This window comes from Capricornis sumatraensis, chromosome 20 (assembly GCF_032405125.1).
Source record: "Capricornis sumatraensis isolate serow.1 chromosome 20, serow.2, whole genome shotgun sequence".
In the NCBI taxonomy this organism is placed as follows: Eukaryota; Metazoa; Chordata; class Mammalia; order Artiodactyla; family Bovidae; genus Capricornis; species Capricornis sumatraensis.
Window position 1 is genome coordinate 40,468,774 of NC_091088.1, and position 17,322 is coordinate 40,486,095.

At 54.1% G+C, this 17,322-nt stretch overlaps 3 protein-coding genes across 3 annotated transcripts; 1 reads left to right on the forward strand and 2 right to left on the reverse strand.

Moving 5' to 3' along the window:
- Positions 1-897: 897 nt before the first annotated feature.
- Positions 898-3,829, reverse strand: LOC138097114 (leucine-rich repeat-containing protein 29-like). Its single transcript, XM_068993354.1, has 5 exons — positions 3,687-3,829; positions 2,257-2,472; positions 1,985-2,128; positions 1,590-1,807; positions 898-1,506 (listed from the first exon to the last, which is right to left on the reverse strand). The coding sequence occupies exons 1-5, from the start codon at positions 3,798-3,800 to the stop codon at positions 1,338-1,340; spliced, it is 861 nt and encodes a 286-aa protein (XP_068849455.1). The 5' UTR covers positions 3,801-3,829; the 3' UTR covers positions 898-1,337.
- Positions 3,830-14,940, reverse strand: LOC138096753 (F-box/LRR-repeat protein 20-like). The gene is made up of 4 exons (XM_068993029.1): positions 14,917-14,940; positions 11,434-11,535; positions 3,912-4,679; positions 3,830-3,850 (listed from the first exon to the last, which is right to left on the reverse strand). The coding sequence occupies exons 1-4, from the start codon at positions 14,938-14,940 to the stop codon at positions 3,830-3,832; spliced, it is 915 nt and encodes a 304-aa protein (XP_068849130.1).
- Positions 14,941-15,078: 138 nt separating this feature from the next.
- TMEM208 (transmembrane protein 208) lies at positions 15,079-17,216 on the forward strand. Its single transcript, XM_068992906.1, has 6 exons — positions 15,079-15,167; positions 15,602-15,697; positions 16,187-16,246; positions 16,329-16,465; positions 16,769-16,853; positions 16,953-17,216. The coding sequence occupies exons 1-6, from the start codon at positions 15,162-15,164 to the stop codon at positions 17,088-17,090; spliced, it is 522 nt and encodes a 173-aa protein (XP_068849007.1). The 5' UTR covers positions 15,079-15,161; the 3' UTR covers positions 17,091-17,216.
- Positions 17,217-17,322: the final 106 nt, after the last annotated feature.

Genomic DNA, 17,322 nt, shown 5'->3' on the forward strand with positions numbered 1-17,322 from the left:
TGTCTTACCCCTCCAGCCTTCTCAATACCACCTACTCCAACTGCTTTCTCAAACAGGAAACTGACCTGATTACACACACACATCACCCCCTCCTGTATTCTCCCGTGTCTCCCTGTTGTCCATGGATAACGGTCACGGTGCCATGACTGAACAGAACTGAGCTGGAATGCAGGCATGCTGTGGTTTACCCCTTTCAACAGCGTGCCCGTAGCTTACAGAGCTCTTGATGCTTGGTGCAAGCTGGCATCCTCCCTGCTCACTTTGGGGGCTGGGAACCCCCTAACCCCACCCAGTGCCAACTCTGGCCTGCCCACGTGCACCTCCCCGGTCCCTTCTGCCTATTTGTCACATTTCCTCCCTCTTCTTTCACTGACTTGACTTCTTTCACTTTCCTTGACTTCCCAGGCTAAGCTCACTGCTCCCCTGGGCTCCCAGTCCCAGGATCTTCTTTCTCTGTTTTAGAAGGTTGGACCTCTAATGACCTTTCCTACCCAGAGATGCTCTCTCTCTTGTGTCTCATGTGTGTATGCTGAAAAACAACCCCATTGACTCAGCCATCCTTAATCTCTATGCTCCTGGGATCTTCACATGGACATGGCTTTGCTGTGGGACATGTGCCAGGGCTCATGCTGGGGAGAAGGCTCTGGCATCTCCCACCATGTGGGGAAGAAATCTGCTCAGGGCACTTGTTGGGCCAGATGTGAGAAAGAAGCTGTCTGTCCCTCTGGCATTTCCTACACATTGTCCCTGGGCTGACCTGGGCCATTTCACTGAGGTGGGGAGGGGCCCTTTGGTCTGAGAACTTCAGACAAGGAAGAAAGATCAGGAATTTTTAATCTTGAGTATACAACAAAGACTGTGGCTTAGCTGCTAAAACTCAGTGCTGATGGAGGGGCTGGGACAGCTGCAGGGAACAAGGCCGGGCACAGGCCTTAGTGTGAGAAGTGGGTGGAACAAAAGGTACCAGGGTCCACTCTTTCCAGCACCAGACCCAGCCCCAAATGGCCCGGCCTCTGGACCCATGCCTGGACAGGTGAGCAGGATCTGGCATCTTCGGGGGCCTGTGGCCGCCCACATCCAGAGGAGCCCCGTTTCAAAGTGCCATGTAGCTGGAGAAGCTTCCTGTGGGCTGTGGGGCAGGCAGGCAAGAAGCCTGGTGGGCTGTCCTGGTATCATCCCACTCTCAGACCCAGTGGAGGGGTTTCTAGCTTGGGGAAGGCCCTCTGGGGCATGTAACAGAGAGGGGCAGGAGGCGCTGAGTCAAACTCCAGGTCAAGAGGCCCGGGCCGGGGATGCTGGAGGTGACAGAGGCTGAGCCACTGGTCACTGATCTGGCCTCAGAGCGTTAAGGTCAGGTCTGCCCCTCCCACGAAGCGGGACTGGATGCAGATCACCTCAGGCAGTCGGGCTTGGAAACGCCTGACGCAGGCTATGCTGATGCCGGGACACATGGCCACATCTACCATCCGCAGCTGCCTGCACGCCTGCCCGATGGAATCCAGAGTTCTGCAGGGAAGCTGCCAGGTGAGCGCCTGACCCAGCCCAGGTCCAGCCAGCCCCCACCGCGGGCAGCCCCCGACACACTCAACTGCTCCGTGAGCTGACTGCAGCTAGACAGGTTGAGGTGCTGCAGCCTTGGCCAAGAGCTGGCTGCCTGTGTCCAGCCCTGGTCGCTGAGGAGGCTGCAGTGACTCAGCGCCAAGCGCTCCAGGCTGGGGCAGCCCTTGGCCACAGCCACCAAGGCCTTGTCTGTGAGTGCTGGCAGCAGGCTCAGTGACAGCTGCCTCAGCTGGGGGAAGCGGAGCACCTGTGAGGATGTAGTAGGGACGGGGAGGGTAATGAGGCCCTGGAGCCCTTCCGGCTCCCCTCACCCCCAGCCAGAGGAACTGCCACATCCAGCAGAAGCCCACGAGAAAAGGGCTTGTTCCAAGCAAAAAGCTCCAGCCCGGGGGTCCTCAGTCTATCCACGCCCCCAGACTCACACCTTGGTTAAACTGGCATCAGTCAGCTTGCTGCAGGCTGTGAGGTCCAGCTCCCGCAGGGCCTGCAGCATGAGCAGGGAGGGGCCCTGTGGCTGGGGAGAGGGGTCCTTGGGGCTGGAGGCCCAGTACTCCAGCTCTTCGTGGGGCTGTGGGAGGAAGCTTTTGCTGCTCAGGTTCCTCCTGAGTTTGGCCCTCAACTGTTGCCAGAGAGGGACGAAGGAGGGCAGCTGAGCCCAGGGACCCCCCGCCCGCCATGACTTGGAGGGTCTCGCACCTGAGGCTCCTGCGAAGGTGCCTTGATGGGCTGCCCCAGCCCCAGGAGCCCCCAGTCACCCAGCTCCTTGCACCAGGCCAGGCGCAGGACTGAGAAGTGGGTGAGGTAGGTGTAGATGGCCTGCAGAGTCTGGTTGGTGAGGGCCACACAGGAGGACAAGTCTAGCACCCTGAGGCGTGGGCCCAGCGCTGGGATCAGGGAGAGCACTGAGGCGTCCTAGGAGGGAAGCGGAAAAGGGAGCAGGTGATGGGAGGTGCCCGCTGCCTGTGTCACCAGGCGTGGCAGGCTATGAGGTCCAGCTCCCATGGGGCCTGTGGCAGGGCCACAGGGGCCCTGTGGCCAGGAAGAGGGGTCCTTGGGGCTGGAGGCCCAGTGCTCCAGCTCTTGGTGGGGCCGTGGGAGGAAGCCTTTGCTGCTCAGGCAGGGAGGGGTCCCTAGGAAGGTTCTGCCCAAAGTTACAGCCCCACAGGCAACAGGAAACTGGCACAGGGCCTGCGGAAGGATGCATCAGTGTTCCTGTGCTGTGTGTCACAGTGGAGTGGCGGGCTGAGAAGGGGGACCCAGGGAGAAGGACAAATACCTAGACTGGCTGGTGTGGGAAGAATGCAGGTGAAAATCTCTAAGGCGTTCACCCAGCAGCACCAGTCCATCAGATACGCTCCCTCTAGGACTGGGGGGACATACGGCAGAGCTGCCACCTGCCAGGAGCAGTTGGGGGATGGTGGGGGCGAGAACTAAGGGCAGGACAGGGGAAGCTGCTTTGTAGAGATGCAGACATGGGAACATGGGCCTCCAGAAAGAGTGGCTAAGAGACACACAATCGACACAGTGAGGTTGGAGTAGAGCAAGAGAAGAGAGGCACTTGGGGGAAAATGTTGAGACACTTCAGGTGGGAAAGGCTCTGGGCACAGCCATAGATTGAAGGAAAAATCTGCTAAAGAGGGAGAGGGCGACACTGTTAAGACAGGGACACCACCCAGAGGGACAGAGCTGAGCCCTACTGAAGGAACTGGCATCAACCAAGAAATGACCCTCTTCCTCCTTTGTCACATGGCCTCCCCAGAGCCCCTCCTGAGCAACTACTGCTGTGTAACCTCGGTGCCCCTTCCCCCAGGGCTTGGTTCTGTCATCACTGCCCCCAGAACACCCGCCCTCAGTCCCCTCCCCAGACTTCAGTGATCACCAAGCACCGGACTTGTGAGGTGTGGGTCACCTCGTGGGTGGGCCCCTCTGGTCTCTGGAACCTCCCTCTGCAGACACCCACCACGGGGGCTGCAGGGAGCAGTGTGGGCAGCAGCACTGTCTGCCTAGGCACCTTTCCTCTTCCAGTTCACTTGGACACAAACACGGGGCATCTCCCTGGTGCCAGACTCCCAGTTCCCCCAGCCCCTGGCCCTGGTGAGGATGGAAGGAAGGGGTGGAACGCTCACCTTGAGTGAGGAGCAGTAGGCCAGGCTGAGGGAGGCCAGTGAGGGTGGAGCTCCGCACACTGAGCCCAGGGACTGGGCCAGTTCCTGCCCTCTCACCAGGCAGCACTCGGCCATGTCGAGGCTCTGCAGCTCCTGCAGGCCCCCTAGGGCTGAGCATCCCGCATCTGTCAGCCGCTGCAGCTTCCTCAGGCTCAGGCGCCGCAGGTGCCGCAGGCCCCGGCTCACAGCCAGGACTGCTCCATCAGCCAGTTCTGAGCAGCCGCTGAGGTCCAGGGAGGTAAGGCCTGGTTGCTGGTGGCAAAGGGCAGCCACAGCCTCTGTGGAGAGGTCCCGGCAGCTATGCAGGCTCAGTTCCTGCAGCTGCAGCCCAGCCACCTGGCCCAGTGCCCACAGGGCCTCGGGCGGCAAGCCAGTGCCGCTCAGGTCCAGGGCGTGCAGCCTGCTGGCCCGCTCCTTCAGGAATCGCAGCAGGTTGCGGAAGGAGAGTTGGGAGGGGGAGGAGTCCTGTGGGCCGATGGAGCCCCAGGCTGGGCCTAGCTGGAAGGTGAGATGGCAATAGGCCAAGGAGAGTCGCTCCAGGCGGGGGGCACAACTGCTGAGCCGGTTGAAGCTGAGGTCAGCCAGGTCCTGAAGGCTAGCCAGGCTGAGCTCACGGAGGCCGCTCAGCGCCTGCTGGACCTGCTGCGCTGTCTCGGGCTGAGCCAGCAGCATGCCTGATGTGAAGAGGCTGTTGCAGCCACTGAGGTCTAGGATACACAGGGCCGGGCAGCCCAGGATCAGGGCCACGAAGGAGGCCTCTGTGGGGCTGCCCCCACCAAGGCACAAGCTCTGCAGGTGCGGGCCCAGGTGGTGGGTAACAGACCGCAGCACCTGGAGTGAAGCCGGCGAGCCATCCAGGTTGGTCAGGCTGATGCAGGTGACGCCCCTGAGACCCAGACTCTTGATGGCCGGAAGGGAGGCAGACGACACGGGGATCTTGTACTGCACGCTGGCCTACGGGGCAGCAGTGGGCCTGGGGTAAGCTCTCTGGCCTCACAGTGTGCCAGCCATTGAGTCTGGTGCAATTCACTGGCCAGAGTTTGAGGGAAGATCAGGGAAGGGCCCTTCTACAGCAGGAACCCACTGTGCTGCCATGTGCCTGAGGGGGTGCTGGTGGGACGTGGGAGCAGGGGGGACAGGTCATACTGGGGCTCAAGGGGGAGGACTACAAGGGGAGGACAGAAAGTTAGTGATGGCCAGGGCTGAGTGCCTATGGAGAGGCTGGGCCAGAGTGGGGACTTGGCATGCTGGGTACAGGAGGGCAGGGAGGGGGACCCTGGAGGAGAGCCAGCAAAGGCCCCTGGGAGCAGGAGGACAAAGCATTCTGGACCCAACTTTGGGGAGTTTCAGTAGGTGGCCTTGGAACCCACGGACTCCAAATCCAGGGCCTCAGCTTAGTGTTAGCTAAGCAATCAGCCTCCCCCACTTTCTCAAGAGCATATAAATAGCCCTCAGAACAGCTGAAGGCGGGAAGAAGCAATGGCAGGTGTCGCTCACCACAATGCCCTGTGGCCCAGATGCCAGAGATCTGGGGCAGGCAGGGAGGCCACAATAATGTTTGCAAACCTGGCTTTTGTGTGTAAGTGAAAAATGTGCCTACCCATGCGAGTGTGGTGTGCGCATGCGTGGATGCGTGTGTATGCGCACACGTGAAGGCCCTTTAGGCCGGAGATTCGAGATGCACTTGTGATCCCTGGTCTTATCTCTGGAGGGTCTGCCTTATTCCTTCAGGTGAGGAGGGAGAAGTGTACTATTTCTGTGGAAGGAGCTCAGAGAATGAATTGCAGAGGCAGGGAGGAAATTGGCCCTACTGGAGAGGAACCGGGGAGCTTGGGGAGCACAGAGCTGGAGTCCGGTGGGACCGGGAGGCAAGCAAGCTCAGGGTTAGTTGTGGCGAAAGGTTGGCTTGTTTAGGAGTGTGAGGAACCGCCAGTAGTTGTTTTCAGAGAACCTTCCCTGATTTTGTGCCAGAGGGAGCCAAAGGACAGAAAGTACAGGAATGTACAGAAAGTGCAGGAGCTGGTCTGTGGGGGAGGGAGAAGAGGGCTTGGCTTCTGAAACCCTAGCCCCATTTTTCTACCCACACCAACGCCCAGGCTGCAGGCAAGTGATACTCATAGATTCTTGTTTTCACAAGCAAGCTGCCCCCCCAAACCTGTGCAGTGAATAACAGGAAGAACAAGCTGACGTTCCCTCCTTGTCCCCCACAGAAAATCATCAAAAGGGAACCAGAAAGGTCAAAATGATGCGTGATATGCGCTCCCTGCAAGATGCTTATCAACAGAATTCTTCCAGGAAGACAGGTGGAACTCATTCCCAGGTGTGGAGACCCCACCTGGCTTCTGCCCCAGAGAGAAGCAGCCCCTGAGGGCTGTCGTTCCGGGAATGAGCCTGTGGTAAGAGGGAGACCAGCTCCTACCAATTTAATGGGAGCCTGGGAGTCAAACCAGGTTCCCAGTTCAGACCCCATGGTCAATACTGGTGAGAGGAGCTCTGCCCACAGATCCCCCCTGTGGACACCAGGAGACAGTGGGGAGTGGGGACGCCAGAGACCTGGGTCCCTCTCTCAGATTTAAGGAGAGCTGGCGAAGATGCCAGTGTGTGAGGTTGGGGAGGGTACTGAAAAAGCCAGGGAAAAAAGGTTTTAGAAAGGAACGGTAAAGCATGCCTCCAGCCATTTCAAAGTCCTGCAGTGCTAGATGAGCCAGTCTCATAATGAGTAGAATGAACTCTGGTTGGGGGAGCGTAGAGCAGTGCTGGTTGCCAGGCAGCACCTGCCCCCACCAGTCACATGGCACCCCGCAGCCCCCAGCTCCAGCTGCCTTCAGTCTTCCTTCTTTCCCTATCTTCCTGAGCCTTGGCTGCCAGCAGTGTTCTTCCCTCTCCCATTGCTTTCTTATACACAAGGTAAACGAACAGCTCAGGGTCCAAGTGCAGGGCTGGCAGGTGACCCCAAGAGCTACCTACTGAAGGGGCAGGGCCTGGCCTAAAGGACTTCCAACTATGGGGCCAGGTGAGTTTTGAGGCCACCTCCCTGCTCCCCACAGTTTTTATTGGTGGGGAGAAAACAGCCTCTATGCCATCACCCAGGTGGTCTACCTGGGACTCATACAGAAGTCCAAGAGCAGTCTGTTGGGGATATTTACCCTCTGTGGGGGCCGAGCGGCAGCCTTCTGGGTTCTGGTCTTTGCCCCAGTGTAGGAAAGTGCCCCTCCCCAGGCCTTGGGAAGATGCTTCTAAAGCCCCAAGGGAGTACAACAGGGGTAGCTGCTCCAGCTTCAGCCGCCTCAGCACACTAGCCCCCTGGTCTCCTCCCTTCTTAATGCTGGCATCTTAAAGGTAAATGTGGACTCATTTGGAAAATGCCCTGAACCTGCTAAAAGTAACAAGTGTCCCTTGACTGTGAGAGCCCAGGACTCTTGTAACTACTGAAGTCCTGAGCTGAGACAGCAGGCCTGTGTGCAGACTTGGAAAGCCATCTGAGACATACATGACTCTCCTGTCTACCAGCACAAGAATCCAAAGTTAGTACGCCTATTTCCAGAAGGACCTTGAGGAAGCATATGTCCTGGCGCCCAGGGGCTTTGGTCTCCAGAGAGGAATCAGACTTTGGGGCTCATATCTAGAGGCTTTTATAGACACCTCAGGCAAGAGAAGGCAGCAGGGGGCAGGAGCCGTCCTGAGATCTTCACAGTGACCAGCCCGGTGGCAGCACCCCCACCCCAGGTATGGACAGAGCCCAGGTGTATGTCACGTGCTGCCTTTGTCTGTCTTATTTGAGAAAAAGTGGAATTAAATGGGGGCAGGTGAGGGAGATTAAGAAGTTACCAAGTCTAGCCTGGCCTGGAGTCTTACAGCTTGGCCTTGGTGAGCCAGAATCTTCCACAGCATCTACTAGCTGGGGCACCACCTCCTCAACCCGCTGCACCCTGGGAGATGGTTCCTGCCAATAGGGCTCCAGAGATTGTTCTCTGGGTCATGGTGGTGTCGGCCCTAGATGCCCAGGTATCTGTGGCCTGGCTTCCCAGGGCTCCCAGTCCTGGCCGTGGAGTAGGGGGCTGAGCTTTGCAGAGTCACCGAACGGGTCTTTGTCAGTGCTCTATCTGGAGCTCAGGGTTCACTGGAGAAGCTCCAGTGCTAAAATGGTAGACTCTGGATCCCAAACTCTGACCCCAGCCTCCTCCTCCTCTTCCTCCCCTCACTCCTGTTCCATCTCACCTTCATCCCCAGGCCCTGACTGCCCACTTGGCTTCTTCTGCACCCTGCTTCTTTGCTAGACTCCAAGAAGCCTCCCTGACTGATGGCCTCTCATCAGGGCCCCCACGGCCCTGCCCATCATGCGGGTGCCCCTGCTTTCTGTGCCCTCTGCCAGCCAGGGATGATGAAACCATGGCCACCTCTGGGTATGTGCTGTCCGAGGAAGCCACAGCCTCCCTTCCTGTCTGCACTGGTGCCCCTCTCCTCACAGTCCCCCTCTTCTCACTCCCCTAGACTTCTTTCCAAGCCCCTGATGATACTGCAGCTCCCTCCCCTCACTCCAGCCTTCTCAGAGACGTTTCAAATAGAAACCAAAGCCCTTAGGTGGGAAGGCCCTCCTGCCCTGTTCACATCCACCAGCCCATCCTTGGCAGGACTCATCAGAACCTCCTTCCCTATTCTATTCTTGGGTTCAAGGAGACCCTCTTCTCCCGGCCTACTGAGCCTGTCCCCACCCTCTCCTCTGTGAACCCCTAAATCTCTGCCTTTCCACTCCTTCCTCAGAGTCCACAAACACCCCAGAGTCTTAACAAAGGCCTCCCTTGATCCTGCAACCCCCCTCACCCCTCCCCTTTACCATCATGCTTCTTGGAAGCACATGGGTGCCCATACCCACTGCAGCCACCTCTTGACCATAGCTTTGCCCATTGATCCCTCCACCACTGTCCCCACAGAATCCTTCATTCCCAGAAACAGCCCCTCTCCAGCAAGGTCACCAACACCTGGGGGCTCCTCTGCAGACCTCCCACAAGTGTCCTTCCTCTCTGCTGCGCCATGGTGCCTACTCAGGATGGCCTATCTCCCCGGTGTTCTCTCCTACTGGGGGTTCTGAGACTCTGCCCTCTTGTCTCTCCTACCTTCTAGCCTGCTCCCCGTTTGGGGTCATCAAAGAGCAGAAAGACCCAACCCATGGACCAATGGGTTCTCCATGAATTGTTCCATTCCACCACACACACACACGCAGTTTCCCTCCACGTGCACCCCAGCAGACTTCATCCCATTCCACCTACTTTGTTTCCCACACCTTCTTCCTGAGCACCAGATACTGGGAGCCATGACCTGATGGACCTCCCTCCAGATACAAGGATGCAATATGGCCAAATCTGAATTCACTGCCTTATCCCCGCTTCTCCCAAACTCTCAGCGCCTTCTACCAAATCACCTAAGTCAGAAATCTGGGGATCATCCTAGACTGCTCCCTCATATCCACAATGCCCAAGGTCCTTTCCAGCCCATCTTCTATTTCCTCCTGGCCTTCAGTCTCTCTGGCTCCAGTCTACCCTTGGTATTGTCAACAGAGTGATCCTGACAAAAGGCAACTGACCACGCTTTTCAGGCCCTTTGATGGTTCACCACTCCACAGGATGGAAGCTGAGCTTCTCAGCTGGCATTCAGGCCCTTTTATGTCAGCCCCCTGCCTACTTCTTCGGCCCCAGCTTTCCCATGCCTGCTCCCCACTCTGGCTCTGGAATGCTAATTTCAGATCACTATCTCATACTTCCATAGCTGAGTTCAGCTGTTTTTTTCTGGATCTGGGGAGCAGTCTGCCCCTCACCTATTCCTTAACAAAAATATGTATCCTCCCCCTCACCTATTCCTTAACAAAAATATGTATCCTCTCTCAAGATTTAACACAAGCATCCCCTTCTCCATGAAGTCTTCTGTGAATCTTCTCTGCATCTTTGCTATGCGTCTATGCATCTTTCTTAAGATTTTGAGTGCAGTGCTGTCTCTCTCTATCAACTCTTGAGTGTGGTGTCTGCCCCAGCCCTGGGACCTAGCATAGTGCTAGGTGCTAGGTCATCACCATCCAGATGACGGAGGCCTCTCTACAGGCCCCTCCTGCTCTGCTTGCCTCTGGACTGGTATCCTTCCTGGGCAGGCTCTGTGGCCTGCTCTTCAGGCTTCTCTTGTTCTCCCCAGGGAAAGTGACTGAGATCCAAGGCTTAAACCTCCGCCTGCTCTTAAATGACACCTTCACCTCTATTTATTACCCGGACCTTTCTCTTGAATTCCTCTCTCAGAAGTCCAACTACCAACTGGATCTCACCATTTAGATGTTTTATACTTCAAATTTTCAACAAGTTCAAATCAAATTTCTTTAGAAACTAGGCTCAGTGACACTGGAGAGAGAACTCAACAACAGACCCTACTTAAACACTCATTTAAAATGTGACAGGGGAGGCTTCCAATCCATTATACATAAATGGTACTTGGGCTACTTGAAAACTAATCAGTTTAGCTCCTTACCTTACAGCATAAGTCAAAATAAATTACACCAAATATATATATATAAGTTCAAGCCATAAAACAATTTTGCTGTGAACCTAAAACTGATCTAAGAAGTAAATCCAAATTAAAAAAAAAAGCAAAATATGAGTGTATACTTATCAGATCTCTGAAGAGGCAAAGTATCGCTAAAGCAATGGCAGAAATAAGAAAGAAAAGGATGTTCAGAGTCAACAACCCAGAAATTAACCCCTGTATATCTCATAAATAACACATATCTACAAATCAAATCTAAAAAGGCAAATATATGAGGAATATATTTCAGTAAGTATATAAAAGATTAACTTCTTTAATGTATAAAAAGTTCATACAAATCGATAAGAAAAATGCTAAGACCCCAATAATTAGACAAGGAACAGAAATACACAAAAGAGGGAAATACAAATGGTCCACTAATGAGAAAATTGTTCAACCTCAGTGACAGTCAAAACTGAAACAAAGGCTCTCATTATTGCCTTTCAAACTAGCACAAATGCCTGCACTCACCTCCTGGTGGGTTGTCTCCCTATGACTCACCCCTCAGCCCACTCTGCCCTGTGGAGGTCTAAGACATAAATCACTGCATGTCACTCCCCTGCCTAATGTTCCTTTAACGTTCCTAAAGTTCCATGGGTTACCTGGTTACCCACGATGGTAACCAGGAGAAAGCCCTAGCAATACCACCTGCCACATCTGTCTCGCTGTCTGACCCCTTTCTAGCCTCATCTCCCACCACTTCTCTCCCACACACCTAAGCTCCAGTCATAGCGAACCTGGGTGGTCATTTCCAGAACTATGTCACACCTTGGTGCCTTCACCTGTGCGGTTACGAGTCCTGAAGACCAACCTTCATGCGCCTCATCCTGTTCCTTCAGGAAGCCTTCCCTGATGCTGCCAGTCTCCTTCCGTGTCCTTCATGTTCCCATGGCCCCCTTCATGCCAATGCCCTGAGCACACAACATCATGATCACTCACGTATTTGTCTTTTTCCTTCACTGGACTATGGGTTTCTCAGGGAAGGGGACTATGTTTGGTTCATCTGTAGAGTCCCAGTACTGGACCCAGAGCCAAGTATGTATGAATAAATATGCAGGAAGGAATGGATGGATGATGTATGAGCAGGGCCACAAGCAAGCTGAAGTGAGATCACTGAGAATGGGCCAGGTGAGGGTAGGCACCTTACCTCCCGAAGGGCAATCTGGGCTGCACAGTACCAAGCCCGGCTCACGAGGGAGGCCTCTTTCTGATCTGACAGAGGCAGGAAGCTGAGAATATATGTGACCATCTGAGGGAAAAAGACAGGGCATCGGGGCTGTTAGTGCTGGTGGGGCCCTCTGAAATCTTCTCTTTCTGGTAGCACAGTAGGTCAGAGGGGACTAGAGCACTGGCTTCTAGCCCATCTTGGAGCCTAAGCTTCAGAGAGTCTTCACTTCTCCTCTCCAGTCTCCAGGTATCTTTACTGGGAACAAACCTTTCCTGAGCACCATCTGGATGCAGGTTTGTTCTGATAAAAATAAAAACTTCCTGCTCAATTTGATAAAAAGGGCCTGGGCACTGGGACTAGATGAACCTAGTTTAGATCCTTATTCTCTCAGCTGACCCCTCTGAGCCTTATTCTTCTAATCTATAAAAAGACAGTTGTAGTGAGATTTAAGTGGGCTACTGTGACAGTTAAATATCATGGTAAAGTGTCTTGCATAGGATCTAGAACACAGCAAGGCAAGTGCTGATTTCAGGAAGTCACACTGGGACTGCACTCTTCCATCTTCTTCACTGCCAACTTGGCTTCTCAGCCAGCCGTTACAATTCTCAGCAAGACCCATCCTGGCAGGCTAAGGCCCTCACTCCATCTATGCTCTATGAGGTTGGGGGTGGAGGCCTTTTTAGGGACTGGGGAAGGGAAATGCCTGTGAGACCAAGAATAATCTGATATTAACTATTCTTTTCTTCTGGAATCGTCCCTCCTTGACTTCTGTGACACTGTGTTTTCTAGGGCTCCAGTTCCAATTGCCCTGTTTCTAGATTCTTCTGTGGCTCCCAGGGCTCAGACCTGAGTCTTTCAATTTGTTCACTTTCTAGGATAATAAATTCACTTGCATTGCTTTAACAATTACCTCTATAAGAAAAACCAACAATTCAGTATTCCATATTGTTTATCATTCTTGTGCTAGTCTAGTATTGCCAACCATCCACAGGATTCTTCATCCAAATGTTTTACCATCACCTTCACCTCAGTCCAAAGCAGTTCCTCCTCCCAACTTTCCAAGCCCCCGAGCTTCAGAGCATCTTGTCTGAAGATCCTGATAAAACTTTATACTCTTCATGCTCTTCTGTCCCTTGCTCCAGATACAGGTGTAAAGCATAGGCTTTACTTAGACTCATGCAAATCCCAGCTCCACTAGTTCCTAGCTGTGTGGCCTCAGGCAAGGTATGTGATGTCTCTGAACCTCAACCTCCACCTGTAAAATGGGGATATTAAAAAAATCTAGATCACAGTCTTATGTGCTGTACTTAAGTCCTTCAGTCATGTCCGACTCTGCAACCCCATGGACTGTACCCTGCCAGGCTCCTCTGTCCATAGGAATTCTCCAGGCAAGAATACTGGAGTGGGCTGCCATGCCCTCCTCCAGGCCATCTTCCCAGCCCAGGGATCGAGCCCAGGTCTCCCGTATTGCAGGCAAATTATTTACCGTCTGAGCCACCAGGGAAGCCCAAGAATACTGGAGTGGGTAGCCTTTCCCTTCTCCAGGGGAACTTCCCAATGTAGGAATCGAATTGAGGTCTCCTGCATTGCAGGAGGGTTCTTTACCAGCTGTCCTCACAGTCTTATGACAGGGATTAAATTATATATTATATATTTAATAGATATAATATGCTTCACACCTAGTAGATGGTCCATAAATGGTTCCTGGATTGCTGTTATTAATAATTCTACCTTTGAAACCTTACCACCTTAGTAGCCCAGATCTTCATCACCCCAGACCAGGGTTCCTTCCACAGTCTCCCACCTGATCTCCTTGCCTCCAGGTTCATCCTTGCTAATCATTCCACAGACTGCAACAAGGTTAATTTTCCTAAGAAACAGCTTTCAGTCTCAGTACACTCCTGATGAAACCTTTAGGGTTCCCTAATACCCTCAAGACAAAATTTCTTCTCCTGGTCAGCACTGCCAGGCCTCTAGGCCTGACTGGACCCCTGATCCCAGAGCTTCCACAAGCCAGTCTTCTCAGTGTCCTACAAACACAGCATGTTGATTTTCTTATTTTCTTTTGCCTATGTGGACCTTTTTCCTGGAATGCCCTTAAGTTTGACCCTCACCAGCCCACTTGGTCTCTTCTTCCCTTCCCTGATTGCTAGTACAGAGAAGGTACTCAGTCAGTACTTACTAGATTGAATTAAATAAGGATGGACTGTCTTTTACCTCTCTTTTCACCAAAGGTTTGCTCAAGGAAGGGGTGGGAAGATAAAACAGATCATTACTGAGAGGAGAATGACTGGTGAGAACAGCCTCTGGGCCAGGGAGGCTAGGCCTGGGGAAGAGAACTTTGATGGGGACTGGGACTGACCACGCTCCAATCCCCAAGAGGAGGCAGGAAAACTTGTCTGAGCTGAGGTAAGATAGTGGTCATCCTGTCTTCTGGGGTTCAGCAGCCAACCCACAGAGTGAAAGGAGGGCAACAAACCTGTCCTCACTGAGGGGAGGCAGCATGATTCTTTGAGCTGAGAAGGGGGAAGACCTTTCTAGAGGGAACAGAAGAGACAGTGGTTAAGAGTGGAGTGGCCGTCCCAGGAACTCCATCCTAAGGGGCTACTAGAGATATGCCTGGTCACCGTTGCGATCCACGGAGATGGGACAGATATCCTCTGGGGCAGAAGGGGTAAAGGATGCCATCGCAGGGGGCTCATGGGGGGGGAGCATCATTCCAACGGCCGATGCAGAAACGGTGCCCTGTCTCTCTTGGGCAGTGGGAGGGGGCTGCCAACTCTCTGGGCAAACAGGACGGAGAAGTCATCCCAAGAGGCCACTGGGACAAAACTTATCTGTCTAGGGACAACAGCGGCAGAGTGATCTTGCTCCAATTTAAGTAGAGGGAGCAAACATCCCGTGAAGGATGAAGATGAAGGAGGCAGGGATGGCCATCACTAGGGGCTGAGGAAGTGGGGAGCAGGCCTTGTCCTCGGTGAGGGAACTCAGAGACCATGTCCAAAGTTGATGGGAAGGGGCAGTCTGTCTTCCACCGCCAGGGGAAGGGACAGCCGTCTCTCGAAGGGAAGGGAATGGAGCGACCATTCCAAGGGACCAATGGGGGTAAGATCGGTTACCCTTCGGGGCTGATGGGATGCAGCGGACATCTTCCAGAACTGAGAGGGAGGGACGGCCATCTCAAGAGGTCAGGGGTAGGCAGAGGCCCTGTCCTCGCTGAGGTGACAGCAGCTATCTCCTGGGGCCGATGGGGAAGAAGAGGATGGTCCCCCAAGGTAAGGGGACAGAGTGGCCCAAAGGCGGGGCCTGTACCCATAGCGTGCAGGTCCAGGGATCTCCCGGCCGGGTCGTTTCCGCCAGACGGGCGGGGCCGGGAGAGCTGTCTGACAGCCCCTCCCCACAGCCTGGGACCCCGAGGGCGGGGCCTGTCCCGAGCTAGGCCTGAGGGCGGCCTCCTCTCACCTCCAGCGGCAGCGACTCCGCCATCGCATTCCTGCCGCCTCCGCCCCCGCGCAAGGCTTTCTGGGAAGTGTAGTCCTACCGACTCTAGAAGGCGGAGCTTGGGAAGGAAGTGGACCTCCAACTTCCGTCCCAGGTGTGACGTATTGGATCTGCACCGGAAGTGTCTGTGCTGCCGATGTGGTACCTACTGAGTGCGGTTTCGGTCTATCTCCTTTCTTTCCTTGGTTGGGTATTTGCGTCTCACTATGGCGGTAAGGAGGGCGAGTAGGGCGTGGTCCTCATGGCAAAGCGCTCCTGGGGCCGGGAGACTGAAATCAGAGGAAGGGCTTCAAGGGAAATGGGTCAATCCAATGGCCCCCTCTCTGGAGGGGGGCGCCATCCAGTGGCCATCCAGGACCATACCAGAGCTGGTGCCAGAGAGGGCTGGGAGTCTGTAGCAGACAGTACCAGAGCTGCAGAGATCGAGGGGCCTGAGGGGCGATGGGAGTCGGTATCAAACAGTATCAGGACTAGCTAGAGAGCTGAGGTGCTTGAGGCAGGAGAGCGTCAGCCCAGATCTGGTTTACTCCAGCAGAGGCCGGAGAGGGACGCCAGTCAAGCTCATTCAGCTAACCGAAGTGGTGGGGCGGCTAAGGAAGGTCCTGACTCCTGAGAATTTTGGTAGTATCTCATTATCTCTCTGCAGCCCAAAGGAAAAGTGGGCACGAGAGGGAAGAAGCAGATATTTGAGGAGAACAAAGAGACCCTGAAGTTCTACCTGCGAATCATACTGGGGGCTAATGTAAGTGCTTCCCTCCTTGCTTTTGTGCCCACCCAAAGTTCCATAGTCCTCAGCTCTGTTTGGTGGGGTAGAGTGGTGGGGGTGTGTGACAGCCAAAGCTCCAGAAGAAAACTACAATTAAAAATAAGAGAGGGACTTCCCTGGTGGTCCAGTGGCTAAGACTCCCTAGATCCCATATGCTAAAATTAAGACCGAGTGCAGCCAAATAAATGAGAAAGAATCCTGGTGCAGAGAAAGTGCTGAATAGTCAAAACGAAGAACAAAAGCAAAATGAGGGTGTGAGTCTCAAATGGACTTGAGTCTTTCCCATCTTAAATGCACAGGGGCTTCTTTCCTGTGTCAGGGGTGTCTGTATATTCTGGGAGCAGATCTCTTCCCCCAACCCTGTAAGAAACAATTTGTCTCATCACCTGGTCCAGAGTTAGAGTCAAGGAAGGTCCATGGTTAAGTAAGCTTTTGATCCTAGCCTGATCCTGTGTCTGCTTACAGGCCATTTACTGTCTTGTGACCTTGGTCTTCTTCTACTCATCTGCCTCATTTTGGGCCTGGGTAAGTGTCCCCGATCCTGGGAAGTGGGTAAGCCCATAGGGTCAGTGGCTGCCCTTTTAACACCCCCATTCTTGTACCACAGATGGCCCTGGTCTTTAGTCTGGCAGTATACGGAGCCAGCTACCACTCTATGAGCTCGATGGCAAGGGCAGCCTTCTCTGAGGATGGGGCCCTGGTGGATGGTGGAATGGATCTCAACATGGAACAGGGCATGGCAGAGTGAGTGTCCCCCGCTGTCAGCCCAGGTGAGCAGCGCCAGGGCTGGGGTGCTGGGGCCCAGATAGCCCAAGACCCACAGCTGCCTGCAACTTGAAGCGGGTGGAAGGGAGTTGAACTAGGGCTCATCTCTTATTTTTATGTAAAAATTTTTGGCTGTGCTGCGCAGCTTGTGGGATCTTAGTTCCCCAACCAGGCATTGAACCCAGGCCTTCAGCAGTGAAAGCATGGAATCCTAACCACTGGACCACCAGGGAATTCCCCAGCTACTATTTTTGGCCCTTGCAGCTTCCCTTCTCTCCACAGGCACCTTAAAGATGTGATCCTACTGACAGCTATTGTGCAGGTGCTCAGCTGCTTCTCCCTCTACATCTGGTCCTTCTGGCTCCTGGTATGTGGGTTGTGGGGCTCCTGAGGAGGAGCTGGAGCATCTAAGCCTTCTCTTCTTTCATTTCCTGCACCTGGCTTCAAGTTACTTTTTTTCTTCTAGGCTCCAGGCAGAGCTCTTTACCTCCTGTGGGTCAATGTCCTGGGCCCCTGGTTCACAGCGGACAGTGGCGCCCCAGCACCAGAGCACAATGAGAAACGGCAGCGCCGACAGGAGCGGCGGCAGATGAAGCGGTTATAGCCACTGACATTATGGCCCCAGGTTTCTGAGCCCTGGGTGGCTCTATCAGGCCATGTGGTCCCCATGCCAGGAGCAGTGAGGGCCTAGTCCAGGGGCCAAAAGCAGTCTAGAATATAGGATTGTTGAATAAATGGCTTATAATGTGGCTAATGGCTTTGTGGGTGATAATAAGAGAGATAAGGCAGGAACAGCCAGTTGTTTGGAATTTTCTTTTCTGCTACAGGCCCATCGT